The sequence below is a fragment of the Astatotilapia calliptera genome, chromosome 12, assembly GCF_900246225.1.
Source record: "Astatotilapia calliptera chromosome 12, fAstCal1.2, whole genome shotgun sequence".
NCBI classification, from domain to species: domain Eukaryota; kingdom Metazoa; phylum Chordata; class Actinopteri; order Cichliformes; family Cichlidae; genus Astatotilapia; species Astatotilapia calliptera.
The window spans coordinates 4446310-4461554 of NC_039313.1; the positions used below are offsets into that span (position 1 = coordinate 4446310).

Consider the following 15245-nt stretch of genomic DNA (forward strand, 5'->3'; position numbering starts at 1 on the left):
CTGCTGTGCTAAGCTGCAGTTTTCCGCTCATAGCCAAGAGGTTTGCTGGATGAAGATTTTTAGCAAAAAAAGAAGTTAACAAATATTGGAAAGTCTGGTTCTTATCGACTGCATCATTTCTTGGTTGTTTTTGTGGCAGCAGCCAATCTCTGTTAGCGTCTTTGCTCATTTTTCCCCATATGCATCGCATATTGAGATTGATGTTTATCATTTGTGTCACTTTAGCAAAAGCTAAATATAAAAAAAAAGAAAAACATTTTTTAAATGTATTTGCTATCCTGGACATAAAGTAAAAGCACTGGTATAGACAATCGACCAAGTTATTTTAAACATTGGCATTAGCATCAGCCCAGAGCTTCACTACAGGTGATGCCATAAATATATAAACAAATATAAAATTATATTTTTTCACTGTTCACAAAGCCTTAGATGAGACTGCTCTCATGTGGTATATATGCAACATATAAACCAGTGGCCAACTGAACAGATTAGGTGCACGCAAATAAAGAAATAAGACGAGCTAGAAGATACATAGTGCAATACAGTAAGTCAGATTAATCAAGTGTAGTTTTGTCTTTTAAGGAAGACTGCTAACAATACGAATAATAGACATTACCACCCATTTTATTCTGGGTCAGTTGTTTTCATAGCTCACTGCAGTTATTTTCTATGTGTGTCTGGGTCTGTGTGAAATTGCTTTGCATTAATACAAAAAGAAACTAAAGAAAAACGTAAACTGCAGCAATGCAATGTGTAGTTTTCAAGTAATGACAGGTCAAGTTGAAGTCAATCATGCCTAAAAGGCTGCGTGCCTTGTATTTATACCAAAGACCAATGTAACATGTTTGAACATCTACCCTTGTCAAAACGTCCCAATATTTATGATACGTTTGGTGAGAAGGAAATGTGTCTTTCCTTGTAAATCGTGCTGTCACAGAAGGAAAAAAAAAAGAAAGAAAAAGGGCATGGCTGTACAGGATAAGGCGACAGGACTTTATAAATTCCTGTTAGTCCTCACAGTCCATCTGGGATGAGCCTTCCTGGAGATTAGAGAGTCGGCTTTCAGAAGCCGGCCAACCTCCACTAGATTCAAATGGCCCTAGACTGGCTAATCTTGCCAAGAGAAAATTCCTCAAGAAGTGACTTTGAGTGGATTTTATAAGTACTTAAGATATAACAGTGTGGTTTTTCTGAGTCTGCCCGTGCGTCAGTGGCTTCGCCGTAAAGCTGGGCTCACTTTTATTGCAGCTCAGCTGATGAGAATGGTGGATACTCATGCAGTATGCAAGTCAAACAGTGCAGTCATTATGGCACGGTTATTTTGAAAGCATCCCCACAGTTTCTAGACCATTACGAGGGAGGGGAGCCTGGGCAACAGCCCATCAAATGAAACCTACTGCCTGTCTTTCTGGAAAGAAGTGAGGCAGAACAGACGGTTTGCTACTTTGGTTGTCTTGTTCAGACTGATGATGGGAGAAACTCACAATATAGTGTTGCTGAAATAGCAATGCTATCTCCAGAGACAAAAGATACTGAGGAAGACTTTTCCTCTGCTTTCTAATCAGATGTGATCCGTTTCAACCTACAACCAGGGGACCTTCAAGATCCCTGATAAAATTCACTTATCTCCCTTCATTATGTTGGGCTTCATCCTTCACAGGATCAATTGCATGAACATGTAGATTTCTTCGTCTTAAAAAAAGAGGAAGAAAAGGCAAGTTGCAACAAGCTGTGCAAAGAGGAGTTTCTCAGTAATCATTTGACAGGTTTTAAAAAGGGCGATTGGGACCAAATTTTCAGTGTGTGGCAGTCAGGTCAATACAGAGCTCCTGTCATTAAGCCTCTGCCAGTCAAACATCCAGCCATAATTGATGAGTTTCCCCTGGGAGGGCGGAGCTGTCACTGGGACCAGAGGAGGCAGGAAAGAGGGATTTTGAGAATGGAACCAGTCCTGGTGTGCTCCCATCGATACGTGAGAAGAAGGCAATCTTGGTGACTCGAAAACAAAGACCAAGAAAGAAGGAGCTTAGTGGTTTTAACAGGCTAGATCTGCACCCTATTGGCAGCCTGTAAACGGACTAGCGGCTCAATGACCAGCTAAACACAAGGGAAGGAAAAAATAGCTGTGAAACCATGACTCATATATCCTTTGGCTTACAAAAGCAGACTGTGGCCTTCTGACACTGACCAAAGACGGACCCCATAGTGGAGCCATCAGATGATATGATAAAGCAGCTGTTTATATTACATTAAGAGGTCTGAGGTTTATGCAAAGCGTGTTGCAGCGAAGGCTACAGGCACAGATCCTTTCAGATTCCATAGGGTGAGAGAAGCAGGCAAGAAACTGGAGGTTAGAGGTGGCAAGAAATCTGACACACAAAAAAAGACAAAGCGAGTATGTTATGTTTCTTTAAATGATGATTCTAGGCAAAGGGAAGTTGGATAAAAGCTAATTAACACAATTGTTCTTGACAAAAAAAAAAAAGTGGAGCAAAATGATGTGCTGTAGCAATCTGTGCAAGCAGGAATGTTTTAGGTAAAATCCAGGACTCGCTAATGTGTTATGTTGGAGTAGATTTGACATTGATTCATTAAACCTAGCTCATCTTGATTACATCTGTGGTGGTAAGCTATTTTCTGGCCTTTCACAAAGACAAGCCGTGGTGGAAAATGTTGACAACTGTGCAAAAAAAAGAAAACTAGCAAGGTACTGCATTGAGGTAGACTGAGTCAAAATCACTATTGTGTGCAGTGGGCTTGGACAGCACAAATTAAATAGGGAAAAAATAGGAAGGAGGAGGAGAGAGGGGAAAATGCAGATGGGGGTATTATTTTTCTTTTTGTATCCCATCTAATTGCAATCATAGGCAGATGTCTGAAAGTGTGACAGCATCAGCAGAATTGCTGCTGAGAGCACAGAATCTTTGTCTAAAAATAATCAGACATTCTGTGTGCTGCTGTTTGTTATAATGGTAATCGATGCTGGAGGCTTTGAATTCCATCAATTTATAGATCCACTCTGTTCTGCCTGGTGACTGTACTGCCTCACAACCCCCACCGCATACGCACACTGACACAACAACACACACTCTTTGCACGCAAGGTCTTGCACAAAAGAGCGATTTGGCACACATGTGTGCGCACAGACACATGTGCGCTGACATCTGCACACGGGGGGCTGCAGCGAACGAGGCAGAGCGGGGACCAGTATGTGATTAAGATAAGTGTAGTTTCCTTTCATACTTTCCTTATCGCTTCTCATTCTCTGTGAGGCACAAGATTGTCCATAGCAGCCTCAGATTAGCCCCGCATCCGAGACGCCACATTCGAGAGGGCAGACTGATCAATAAATCAAATCACTACAATCAATGGCCCCAATCACTGCAGTCTAGTCTGGCCTCAACATTATGATTGGCAAACGCTCCCAGCCGCTAACGGCGGAGGGAGTGGTTTGGCTGAAGGGGTTAGAGGAGCTCGGGGAGAGGTGCACGTTGGCGCCTGTCCATATGAAAGATCCAAAATGAACTCTTATCTGGCCTCCTTGAGCTGAGCGTCAGTTAAGGGCACAAACAGACAGCGTGTGTCTATGTGGGTGCTAGACCGCCCAGACAAACCCAGCAGGGAGGAGCTTCTGACCTCCGCGACCCCACACTTGGAATGTGAGCTGAGCATGCAGCTTCTGACAGGGATGCTGTGGGGGGGCGGGATGCTATCACCTGGCATCCCCCTCCATCTGTTTATTCCCCGAACTGATGCTTCGTTAGTTTTGCTCTACATCATTTCATGTCACCATCACACTGCGGTTCAACCAAACTACCCAATACCCACTATTACCCAATATTTCCCAGTTCATTTAAACAACGTTGAGTGCAACATGGGGTTGAGCTTAACCCAAGATAAAGATTTAGAAAAAGTTACAAAGTATACGGTCTACCCACAAAAATATTATCTAAACATGGTTATGAAGAGGTCTGCACTGAAAATCTGCCAAACACTGACTGCCAACGGCTAATTAAAGAGAAATAAGGCGCAAATAAGCAGCTTCCACACACAGCTATTTGCATACACATCTGTTAGGTAAGGTAACACAGACTTGCCTCAACTTTATATTCAATTCAATTCAATTTAGTGACAAATCACAACAACAGATAAATACCCAACAATAATACAGACAAAACCCCAACAATCAAACGACCTGCTATGAGCAAGCACCTGGCGACAGTGGGAAGGAAAAACTCCTTTTTAATAGGAAGAACCCTCCAACACAATCAGGCTCAGGGAGGGGCAGCTATGTGCCGTGACGGGTTAGCAGTTAGCAGAGGAAGACAGGACAAACATGAATGTCTGTGGGCAATAAATCTGTTAAAGTATCATCTGTAAAGACAATTTCCTTGTTTTCATGGGGAAAAAGGCAGAATGAATGACCACAAAAAAATAAAGACGAGAGAGAATAAACCATCAGCTATCAGCTAAATCATAATTTTTGTATCTGCCCAGAAAATCACAATCCATGCGTACTTCAGTCAGAGAGCTCATATTTGAATTTACTGATTCATTAAAGCAACAGAATATAGCGAGAGTTCAGCTCTGAAATCATCTCTTCCCAAAAATATGACACACGTAGAATCTGGGACATGATAAGTAATTATCCCTCAGAGCCCACAGGTGAATGTTGGGGTAGTGGAGGGGCAGCGATGCAGGACAGCAGCAGGCCTGACATGTCTGAGGAGGCGATAGGAAATTCTGCAGCTTAAACAGACTTCGAATGATATGAAGACATGATGCCTTCCTTTCCTTTTCCCTTGCCATTGCCTTATTACATTTGTGGGAGTAGAGTAATCACAGGATTGGAGGTTTGATCCCATGCTCATTGCGCACGTCATATAAAAACGTACAAGCTGCAGCCGAAAAATGCTGCAGCAGTCATGCAGGAACTGTGTATAATAAGCATGTGTGCTCCGAGTGTCCAATAAGTCTCCTTTCACCTCCTCTGATACATTTTATGTCTCCTTGTGAGGTCCTGACACCGAGGTTGGGAACCCTAGCTCCGTCCACTGTGTAGCAGCAATGCTGACTGCATTGTGCATAAACAGGTAAAGGTGTATAGTGTACAGACTGTGTGTGAGGACTTACCGGCGAATGCGGACGGAAAATAAATAAATAAATGTTTTTTAAAAATTACGTTTCATTTTGACACCTCGCTCAACTCTGGACTGGAAAGTCTGATAAATCATCCAAAATAATTAATCCCCAGTCAGTCAGGCTGTCTTCAAACAGCATGCTAAATCTTACAAAAGGAAGGAGAAGCGCATGAGCGTTACAACCATCAGCAAAAGGTGTGACTGGTGTTGTCAGCCATTATTCGTCATACCCTGCTTCATTTAGAGAGTTTTTGGCGCCTGATGCGCCAGAGCACAGCCTACTTGTCAACACTTCTCTCTCTTTAAATCCAACATGCACGCTTGGACACACATGTACACACAAATGCGCTTTTCCCCCTCTTTTTTTTCACACTAATGCACTGGTAATTCATCTTAGTATGACCAGGGAGGCCCTAATTCCATTTATTGTAAAGTCTTATTCAAAAATAGTATCAAGAGGTATCATGAAAACATCTTATTACAGCTCTTTCAAACAATCCTGTATCCACTCTGAAACCAATGAATAACTTTAAATGCCCTCCAATTAGAAACTTCAAATTACAATCCATGACTGAGCGCTCCAAACGAAGGCCAATTACAACACCTTATATATCATCATTAAGGCCGAGCATTGTTCTGCTCCTTTCAAACTCTGTGGTTACAATCAGGGTGTCTATTGTCATTGTGTTGTACATGCAGGGTGACTAATTACACAGTCCTATGATTCATTAGCAGACTAGTGGGTTGAAACCTGAGCGAAGACACGATAACCTCAGTCGGCCAAAATGATCGGCTCAAATGGAGATGTGAATATGAAAGAGCAACGGGGAGGTGTTACAATAGTTGAGAATTAGAAAAAAGAGAGAGCCCGGTGCTTCAAACACAATAACCGTCCAAAATAAGTTGGGGTTTTTTTCTTTTCTGGGGTATGCGTGAAAAATTAGGCGAGCGGCAACAGTGTCGCACTTGAATAAAATTGGGGACAGGTTTTGCTTTCTGGTTTCTAATAACTTTCAAAGTGGAAACAGAGGAGCGTGCTGCGGGGGACTCGTTCCTGTGAAGCTTCACCATTGAGGTCAGTTTGCACGAGAGGAGGAAGGCTCCGCAGACGCAGCCATCGCTGCCGTGGCCCACTTTCACCTGAAACGACGAGCTGCAGCGATGCAGCACAGCTAACCTGCGATTGTTTATTCTCTCTTAAGAAATGTCAATCTGTTCGCTCTCAGGTGTGCTGCTCTTCCTCTTGTTTTTGTTGTTTTCTCTACCCCCCACCACCCCATCCTCTACGTTTTCCCTTGTCGATTGCGGTGAGATCAAAGCGAAGCCGCTGGAAGAATCTGAATATTTCAGGTGTGGAGAGAGGGCTGCGTTTCACACCACCTGTGTAGCGCCGAGAGACGGGTCCCTCCTCTCGCTCAGACTCAGTTAGTGGGGCCCCTGGGGCCCGGCGACATAAACCGGGGCCACCTGTCTGAGAGAGAGGGAACACTCCCTTTACCCTCCCTCTCGGCATCACACTTTCATTTTACAGCATTTGAACCAAAAATAAATGAATCTAAATAGAGCGGTGAGAGTGGGAATAAAACCGGAGCTGACAACAAGCAGCCGAGAGCTTTGAGCTCCGTCACAAAAGGCTCGGGGAACTGGCAGGCGAGTTCTGTTGTCACAAAATGGGAGCAGCCACTTGAAAGGCCAGTTTATACTTCAGTCGCTTTAAAATTTGCCCTGTTGTGCAACAGAAGGTAGCGCTCGTATATTAAATGATAAGCTCGGTCAGGAGATTGTTTCCTGCCTTAATACGGCGCACAGCGTCGAGCAGGTCTGTGGGATGATTCTCATCACATCGTCAGGGCCACCACATCTGACCCAAAGCAAATAAAAAGCATCCCTGATGCCTGCACCAGCTTTGCCAGTTTGATGTAGCCTCTCTCCTTGGAGGGCCGTGCGCCTCGCCACGTGTGCAAGTGCAAGTGCAAGCGCTCGCCAACGTGCGCGTGTTGTGCGGACATGTGCTCAGGGGGGCGTGGAGGAGGTTCCACGCTGCCGGTTTCCAGCCATGTCTCTCAAAAGGGCCGTAAAGTCTTTACAGCAAATTCCTTACATTCATCTGTGTCAGAGCGCTCGGCACACATTAGGCGTTTACACGGGAGGAAACACAATCTATTTGATGCTACACTGCCCACACGTCCAGAGCCCTCCTCCTCACGCTGGAGATTCACAGTGTTTAACTTCCATTTCATATTCTGAACAGGCAGGCAGACAGGCAGGCGAGTGCGGGGAATGGACTCCATCTTGCTGTAAATCAGCGTTTAAACAGCCGACTAAATGTAATCTGGAATGAGTCAACAAGAGGGCCCGCTCAAGATATTTGTTTTTATTTATTCTGGAATGTGCAATTGATTTTTGTTGTTCTCCCTAATGATGTATGCAAACGGTGCACTGAAAAAAGTCACACTTCTTTTTCTTTTTTTTGCCCCCCTCCGCCACCGCCTGATGCTGCTTCCCATCTTTTAATATCAGGGATACTTATGAGAACAAGTGGAGGTTAATCTAGGGAGCGGGTCATAGCCAAGCGGCTCTTTGTAAATGTCAGCTGGGAGATCCGGGCCTCTCTTATTACCACACTAAACCAACACGGCTGATGGCTCCAAGACGGATGTGTGGCTCGGAGGTGTCTTCCCCCTCCGCCCCTGCTTCTCGCCACCATCACGGACCAAACCCATCCCAGAAAACCTTATTAATCAATCGATTTATCGCCATAAATCAGGCCAGGCTTTGATTGTATCAGCAAGTCCATGCGATCAATCAATTAGTCGGGACCTAGCAGCCCAATTTGCCTAAAGAAAGATGAATGCTCCCCCGCATCATCCATTTGGCTGTCCGTTTACCCATCAAACACGGCTGCTGTTGACTCCCAGGCCCAACGTGCATCCTTTTATTGATTTCTGCAGATTAAACTTGCAAAAGAATCAAAGGACACTTAACTGACTGGGAATTATTCTGCCTTCATTTGTAGTGAAGTATGTTCTCTGCCGTCTTTTGATGGCGTCGCCTCGTATCATCAAAAACAAGTGTAAACATTAAATTCCAGCAGGCACAGCTCTTTTGAGCAGACCAAAGTGACAGCTACAGAGGATAATGCTCATAAGTAACTGGGGGGAAAAAATAAAATAAATGGAGCACAATGGGACAAATCATGGATTATTAGTAGTCAGCCCTACCCAGGTTTATATGGCAAGGCAAGGGGGAGTGGGGGGAGCTGAGCTAGGAAACAGCTGGGTGAACAAACAGTGGAAAACATATGTGTAATGACATATTTGTTTCATATTTTATCCCAACTGTGAATTCCAATCCACATTGTGACACCAGCTGCCTCGGTCCAGTGCCTCCCATCTGCAACTCTGTGTCAAGACGTCTCCCAGGACGAGCTGCGAAACTTCGGGGACGACAAAAAACCGACAGGAGCAAGTAGAGCACGACAGAGTGGGCTCCCGGAGCCTCGGTGTGCTTCTCCCCGAGCGGCAGGTTGGAATGCGGCAGACTGCGGCGCTGCCATGGAGAGGAAAGAACGCCCGGGGCTCCCCAGAGAGAAAATCTGTGGGGGCATTAGGGCCCCACCAGACCTGGTTCTGCTTCACACCCCTAGATCCTGCGCTGTAACAGCCAGGGGGAGGGTGCCGCAAAGCTATCTGCCGGGGCTTTACAGTGCTGCCCAATCTCCCCAAGACTCACCATGTAATTAGAGATAAAGACAGAGGGCTCGGCTACTCAACCTCAATTCTCCCAGCTTCACACACGGCTGCCCACCCATAGCCCCCCCAAGAGGAAACCCCACCACACTGCCACTACATCAGCAGCCGTGTACGCTAGCTGTCTACAAACCCCATCATCTCCCGACCGAGAGTTCCACACACTAAACATTTAAGACGCTACACGATCGTGACTGACTGCCGTTCAAATATGAAGTATCCTGGAGTTGTACAACGGCAGAGTGCTTTTTTTTCTTCCTTCGACGCCATACTCCACATATTATCTGTACTGAAGAGGATTCATATTGTAAAATTTTCTCAGGTAAACAATAACCACGGTAAATAAGTAATTTTTCTTCATATCTAAAACTTCATCCAGGCAAGGCAGAAAAATTTAGAGGATATAGCAGAGGAGGAACTCTCGAGTATATTCAAGAAACATAAAATTATACTATGGAAGGATCCATTATTCATCTCAGATACATTTTTCATTTAAGAGTGGGCTGGATATGAGCAATGATGAATGCATCGCCCAGGATGCAATTTGTATGTAAAATAACAGAAGATTACAGAATATGTTTTAAGTGCAAATGCAGTTTGTTGCCATCTAAGTAGAAAATGCATTCCTACAAAAAGGAATAAGACCTGAGCCCCATGATGCTCCCTCATAAAAATCACTTAGCCCATAGCTAGGCCCCTCGCCAGTCCACAGAGCGGGTTACAATGAGAGGCTCAAGTGATGAATGAGCCGACTGGAGTAGATTTTCATTCATATAATATACACTACCTCTTGGCGTGCCATTTGAAAATGTGGGGATAAGTAAACTGAATTACTAAGACTAATTCAACTCGCATCCAGCTCAGCAGCACACTTCCTTGAAATCCGCCCCTCCAAAAGCGAACGCACACGGCGAACGCACACGGCGTAAACACGGCGTCTACGCACAAGCGCGCACAAACATACAAGAGCGTTTCGCTGCCTGCCAGGCATCCACATGTTCCTCTCAGGACTCGCTCTCTCCTCATCAGCTTCACTCGGTGCACACCGTCTCAATTCAGCGCATCTCAAAGACACACAAAGAGCCTTCCCCTGCATTCACAGTACAAAGATTGAATACAGGCCCCTAACACAAGACATGCCCACCACAGAGCATGTAATACAACTCATTACTGGGCACGCAGGGTGGAGAGGGCTGTGATGGGAGAGACAAGCACAACAGGGAGAGGACGGGGGGTAGGGGGAGCCTCTTACACCAACATCTCCATCTTTCTTCACAACTAGCAAAGCTCTTAAACAAAAGCTTAATAACTAAAGCCACCCGTGTTTTTCCATGCCGGTGGAATTGCAAGAAAAAACAGAAATACTGCTCACACTTTGGGTGAAATTCAAACAGCCTCAAGGCCACTGTGTGCCTGCTTTACATGGTGGATAGCATTCAGCTCTGAATTGTAACTTCCCCTGCTGCCTCTGACCCACAAGCAAACCACTGTATGTCCAATCACAAAGAGACAGGGGGACAGTGTATCTGGGTCAGCTGCATTGATCTGAGCTCTGGGGTCAGGTTTTTGTGTGTGGACGAGAGGGCACTAGGTTTGGCTCCGTGCACGCAGAGCCAAAGAGAGGGTGCCATGTTTATCAAGGTAGGCAGGGAGGAAGGAGGACAGCTAATCCACCACCGCACGCAGCCTCGTGGACCTTCCGTAACCTCGGGGCAATCGCATGACCTGAGGCGAGGCATTACACACATTAAAAAGACATGAACTTCAGAGCATTGGAGTTTCAAGCACGCGATCAATGTGGCCACAGGTGCAAACATTTTCTGCACTGCCAGTGGAATGCCCTTTTTCCACCCCCTCTCACAGGATTACACTGGAGCCTGTTTTTGCACTGTGTTCATGTTAATGTCAGCAATAATAAAGACCTGCAGCACAAGAAACAATAAAAAAAACAAAACAAAAAAAAACGAGCGTGAGCTGGAGACAGCTTTTGGAGGTGGGCTGGAAGCAGCGCGGGGAGTCGGGAGCGAGGGCAGGATGTGAGGAGTATGTCAACTTCTCCCTGTCTGCTCCCCGTGTTCGCTCGCTTCAGAGTGAGGGGAGCAAATGGGCCTAATTCACACTGGCTATGTGTGAGTGTCTCTGCTGTCTAGCAGCGTGAGAGGGAATTAGATCTATGGTTTGTAGCCTTCATCCCTTCCCAGACAGACTTGTTCCGGCTCAGAGGCGCTGCCTAATCCGCACCTCTCTCCCGCTTGCACTCCCGGAAAATGACTTCACACAGCTGCCTCAAACACCCAACGCAGCAATTCTCGTCTGACTGAACTCCCCCCTACTCAAAAAAAAAAAAAAAACTCAGCAGACCTCCCATAGCTCATTTAACATACCAATTCATCCCCAAAGCCCACCCTACCCCCTCCTTTTAGGAGTTGAAAACAACAAGGAAAACAACTAGAGCCCCACTTGATAATTTAAGGGCTCTTTTCTCCAGAGAGCTGTCAGATTCAGCGGTATACTGAGAGGAATTCAAAGTGTGAGGAGGTACCCTGAGTGAGCAGTAGTTGGTTTATAGGATGTCTGTGACTCACCACGTTTTGTTTTTTTTAAAGATATAGGAATTTGAATCACCTGAGGTACCAATTCAGCTCTTCCTTGAGCCCGTCTTCCTCCATCTATGTACCCATCCCCATCAAGTGGGTAAGAAGTGAATTAAAGTGAATGTCAATTCACAATGAGGGCTCTGGGAACACAAAGCCAAACGAGTTCTCACATTAAAACCCAGATCTTGGCCAGGTGGATTCTTGTAGTTGTTGTCAAGGACACAATCATAGTAGATAGGGCCGGGCTGCAAGAGGGCTGCTCCCAGGCACAGCGGCCTATGGAGGGTAGCTCTGGATAATAGCGAAGGCCACTCAGACAAACACTCCAGCCTTGAGGACAGGAAACGGGGGGAGATCCTTGTTATAAAGCCCAAGTCTATCTCCTAACAGCTTTTATCTGTTTAAGAATACCCCCACCTACGCAGTGACGCCTTACACTCCTAACCTTCTTTTGTCTGTTCCATAGAAGAATATAAAAGATGGACCTAGACACCTTGACATCACCCATTGGTTTCTGGATTCTGCATTTTATAGTCTCAAAGTTAGGTTTTTAGTGCTGGCTATAATGTTGTTGTTTTTTATGATGTAGTGTAAGTTATTGGCTAAGGCTAGCAAGCTCCAAGGATTCAATACACATATATAAACAGCCTGGCAACTAAGAAAAAAAAAGTATAAAAAAAAAAAAAAGATTTGTCAGATATGTACATTAACCTCCTAGGACCTCGCATCCACATATGTGGACATCACATTTTGGGTTGTCTAGACCAAAATACTAAATTGTGCTCTACAAGGGCCTGACATCCACTTATGAGGACATTATACTGCCACTATTCTATCGAAATTTAAAACGAATGTCCTCTTACGTGGATCTTATTTTTCTCAGAAACAAAAATCAGGTAAAAAAAAAAAAAAATCAGGTAATTCTTTGTTTTTACACTCATCAGGGCCCAATCAGCCCAAATAGCAAAGAGAAAGTGAAAATGCATGCCATGAAAGAGTTCGGGTCTTAGGAGGTTAAGAATACTCCAAAAGGCACCAAATCAACTCACTGTAGTGGAGGTGATGCCCAGCAGACCTCTGGGAGCTATAGCTGCTTATGTCTGGGTGACTTAAAATCAAATCAAAGCAGCAAGAACCCCAACTTTAGCTTTACCAGGACCCAAATGGAAACAAATGCTTGCCACAGGGGTAGCTCCAGATGTTTGGTTTGGCAGGTTTATGCCAGATGTCCTTCCTGGTTCAACCCCAAAGGTGATTTGCATCTCCAGCTGGACTCAAACCAGTGACTTTCTCTACCAGAAAGCATACCAAATCACCCATAGTACAGCTGAAGCAGGAAACTACCCATGGAGACCAAAGCAAGTTTTTGTACTAGGCTATAAACACACCATCTAATGCTGTTAATATGGGCATTTTAACTTAAGAGACTGTGGGGACTGGCTCGGTTTTGGAGGCAGCCTCCAGTGGCCACTCCAGGGACTGCGGTTTCCAGCAGTTCCGTGCTGGCCTAATTTTTCAGGCCCTATAGATTACAACTGAGTACTTTCTCACGTGACAAAAAGATGCTGCTACGAGTAAAGAGAGCTAGTTTAGGTCTTTAGGAGCCATTTGGGATCTTCAGGGGAAAGCTAAATTGCTTGTATTTCAAGTAGGGGGGGGGGAAAACTGTGAAAGTGAAAGATGCAAGCTTTGTCTTCTATATGCTCAAATTGAAGCATTTGTAAGCAGCCGACTGATGCTGCAAGAAATGCAGTGTAGTTCTCAAGAACTCCTTAGGCAGCAGTGAGAAACAAGTGATATTACAAGAAAAGAGAATGATTAAAGCCTAATATGGCACAGCAGAGAGGGGAGAGAGAGGTGATTTATCCCTTCACGGCCTTTTGACACTAAATTAAACTGTTGAGTCCATTCCCCCGTGCCAGCTAGTTATCTTTCCAGGCTAATTTAACACTATAATTTACATTCCATATAAAATACATCCTGATGTGGTGCTGTCAAGGCCGTACATCATTTACAGAGAGTGCTCCAGTTTCAGTGAAAAGGACAGAATTAGATCATATTCATGATGCAATTAAACACTTCAGTGGGAATCGATGTAAAACCGATGAGCCCTGAAAACAATGCATATGGCTGAGAACATTAGAACACATTACCTACCCTCGGATCTCTCGCTCCACAGACGCAATTTAAAATCCTCCACTACTCCACTCTCTGTCTCTGCAGATTCATAACGCACAGCGATAATAAATGAATTTTTCACAAAATTATTCAACTACTAAATTGCCCATGGTAACTGAGTATCAGATGAAAGTGATGTGAATTATTAAGTAAGGAAACTGTTTGTTCTCACCATGGGTGTAATAATCAGCTAAATGAGGAAGAGAAGGGGCGCAAGAGGGGCAGGTTACAGTAGAGGAAGATCTCATAGTAAACATCAGTGTTGATGTTTTTTTTAAAAATAAAAAAAAATAAAAAAAATGGGGAAACTCTGTCTGCCGCCTGGGCCTCCAGCTGGGATGATGGTATCGACCAATTTCCCTAGGGCGGCAGTGTGGGTTTTCTTATGGATACCGAGAGCAGAGAGAGCATTACGAGGCACTGCTGCACATTCTCATGTAAAACTGGCAACAGGCCCTGTGAAGCTGGCAAAAACCACTGCAACAGCCAGCCAACGTTACACCACCTCACCACATTTTACATAATCAGACAGACAGCGCAGCAGACCACACACTCACACCGCTCCACTCCAGATCACATCAACTACCTGTCACACTCCTCTCCACAGCCATCACGCTCGTTTTGATTGGCTTAGAGCCACAGAAGCTGAAAAACCTTTACAAAGCAAGCTCCAAAAATACATTTCTCAAACCCTTCCATTAATCACCATTTGCCTATTCAATTCTCCGCGCTAAACCCATTTCTGCTTTCAAAGCCCGAACTTGTTGATGGCAAGAAAGTAGACAAATGTAATGAAATTCAGAATTTAAGAGCCGTGCGGGGGGGAGCAGAGGTAAAGCAATTTGTAACCATTTCTGACAGGATGAGTTGGCCTCTCCAACTGAAACAGTAATTATGTTTAATGGTCCTTTAATCTGTCCATCAGGCAGGAGGTGAGCGGCCGGGTCAGCCTAAAGTGTTTCGGGCGTCACGGCGTGTCACAGTGCAGTCAGAAGGGCGAGGTGCTCCACGAGGAGTGCCAGGACTGCTCGCCTCACCACACAACATCTGCAGGTCCCCCTCCAACACACACATTAGTCAACGAATCATCCACCTACCGACCTCCTCCTGCATTAAAAAAAAACCCCCAACAAAAACGCTTACAGCTGGACTATGAAGCGGCGGCGAGAGATAAACAGGCTCCCTCAATAGCTATGAAGAGAGCAAATGAGTGAGCAAAAGTGTGGGCATCTCAAAAGTTTGATGTAATTTGCTAAAATTTTAATCACCCAGGATATGATGGGTACATTACACCCTCTGCTCTGGTGAGAATTCCAAAGTATTGTGTCCAGCTGGTGCCCTGGCTCTCCACCATCACCATTAATCTGCACCTCTGAAGGGATTTCTTAAAGAATCACAACTAATGAAAGCTGGATCGGAGCTCCGCTGATTCCAGTTGACATCATAAGTCCCAGGTCATGTCCCTTACATACCTCGGCAGCCCCGTGCACAGGAAGAGCATTCCAAGATGGCACTGGGTCAATCCCAATAGTAATAGCAGAGACACGGGGCCCCATACAAAAACAAGGGTGAACAAATAG

The 15245-nt window shown here is 45.0% G+C and overlaps 1 protein-coding gene across 6 annotated transcripts in view; it reads right to left on the reverse strand.

The window, feature by feature from the left end:
* cux2b (cut-like homeobox 2b) overlaps positions 1 to 15245 on the reverse strand; it is a 95997-nt gene that overhangs the window by 61870 nt on the left and 18882 nt on the right. The window contains exon 1 of one of the 6 annotated variants that reach the window (XM_026186162.1): positions 15138 to 15236. The exons of the other annotated variants lie outside the window; for them this stretch is intronic. Within the exon in view, the coding sequence (XP_026041947.1) occupies positions 15138 to 15221 (84 nt within the window). The 5' untranslated portion in view covers positions 15222 to 15236. Of the gene's footprint in view, positions 1 to 15137; positions 15237 to 15245 lie in introns of those variants that run through there. 6 annotated transcript variants of the gene reach the window in all.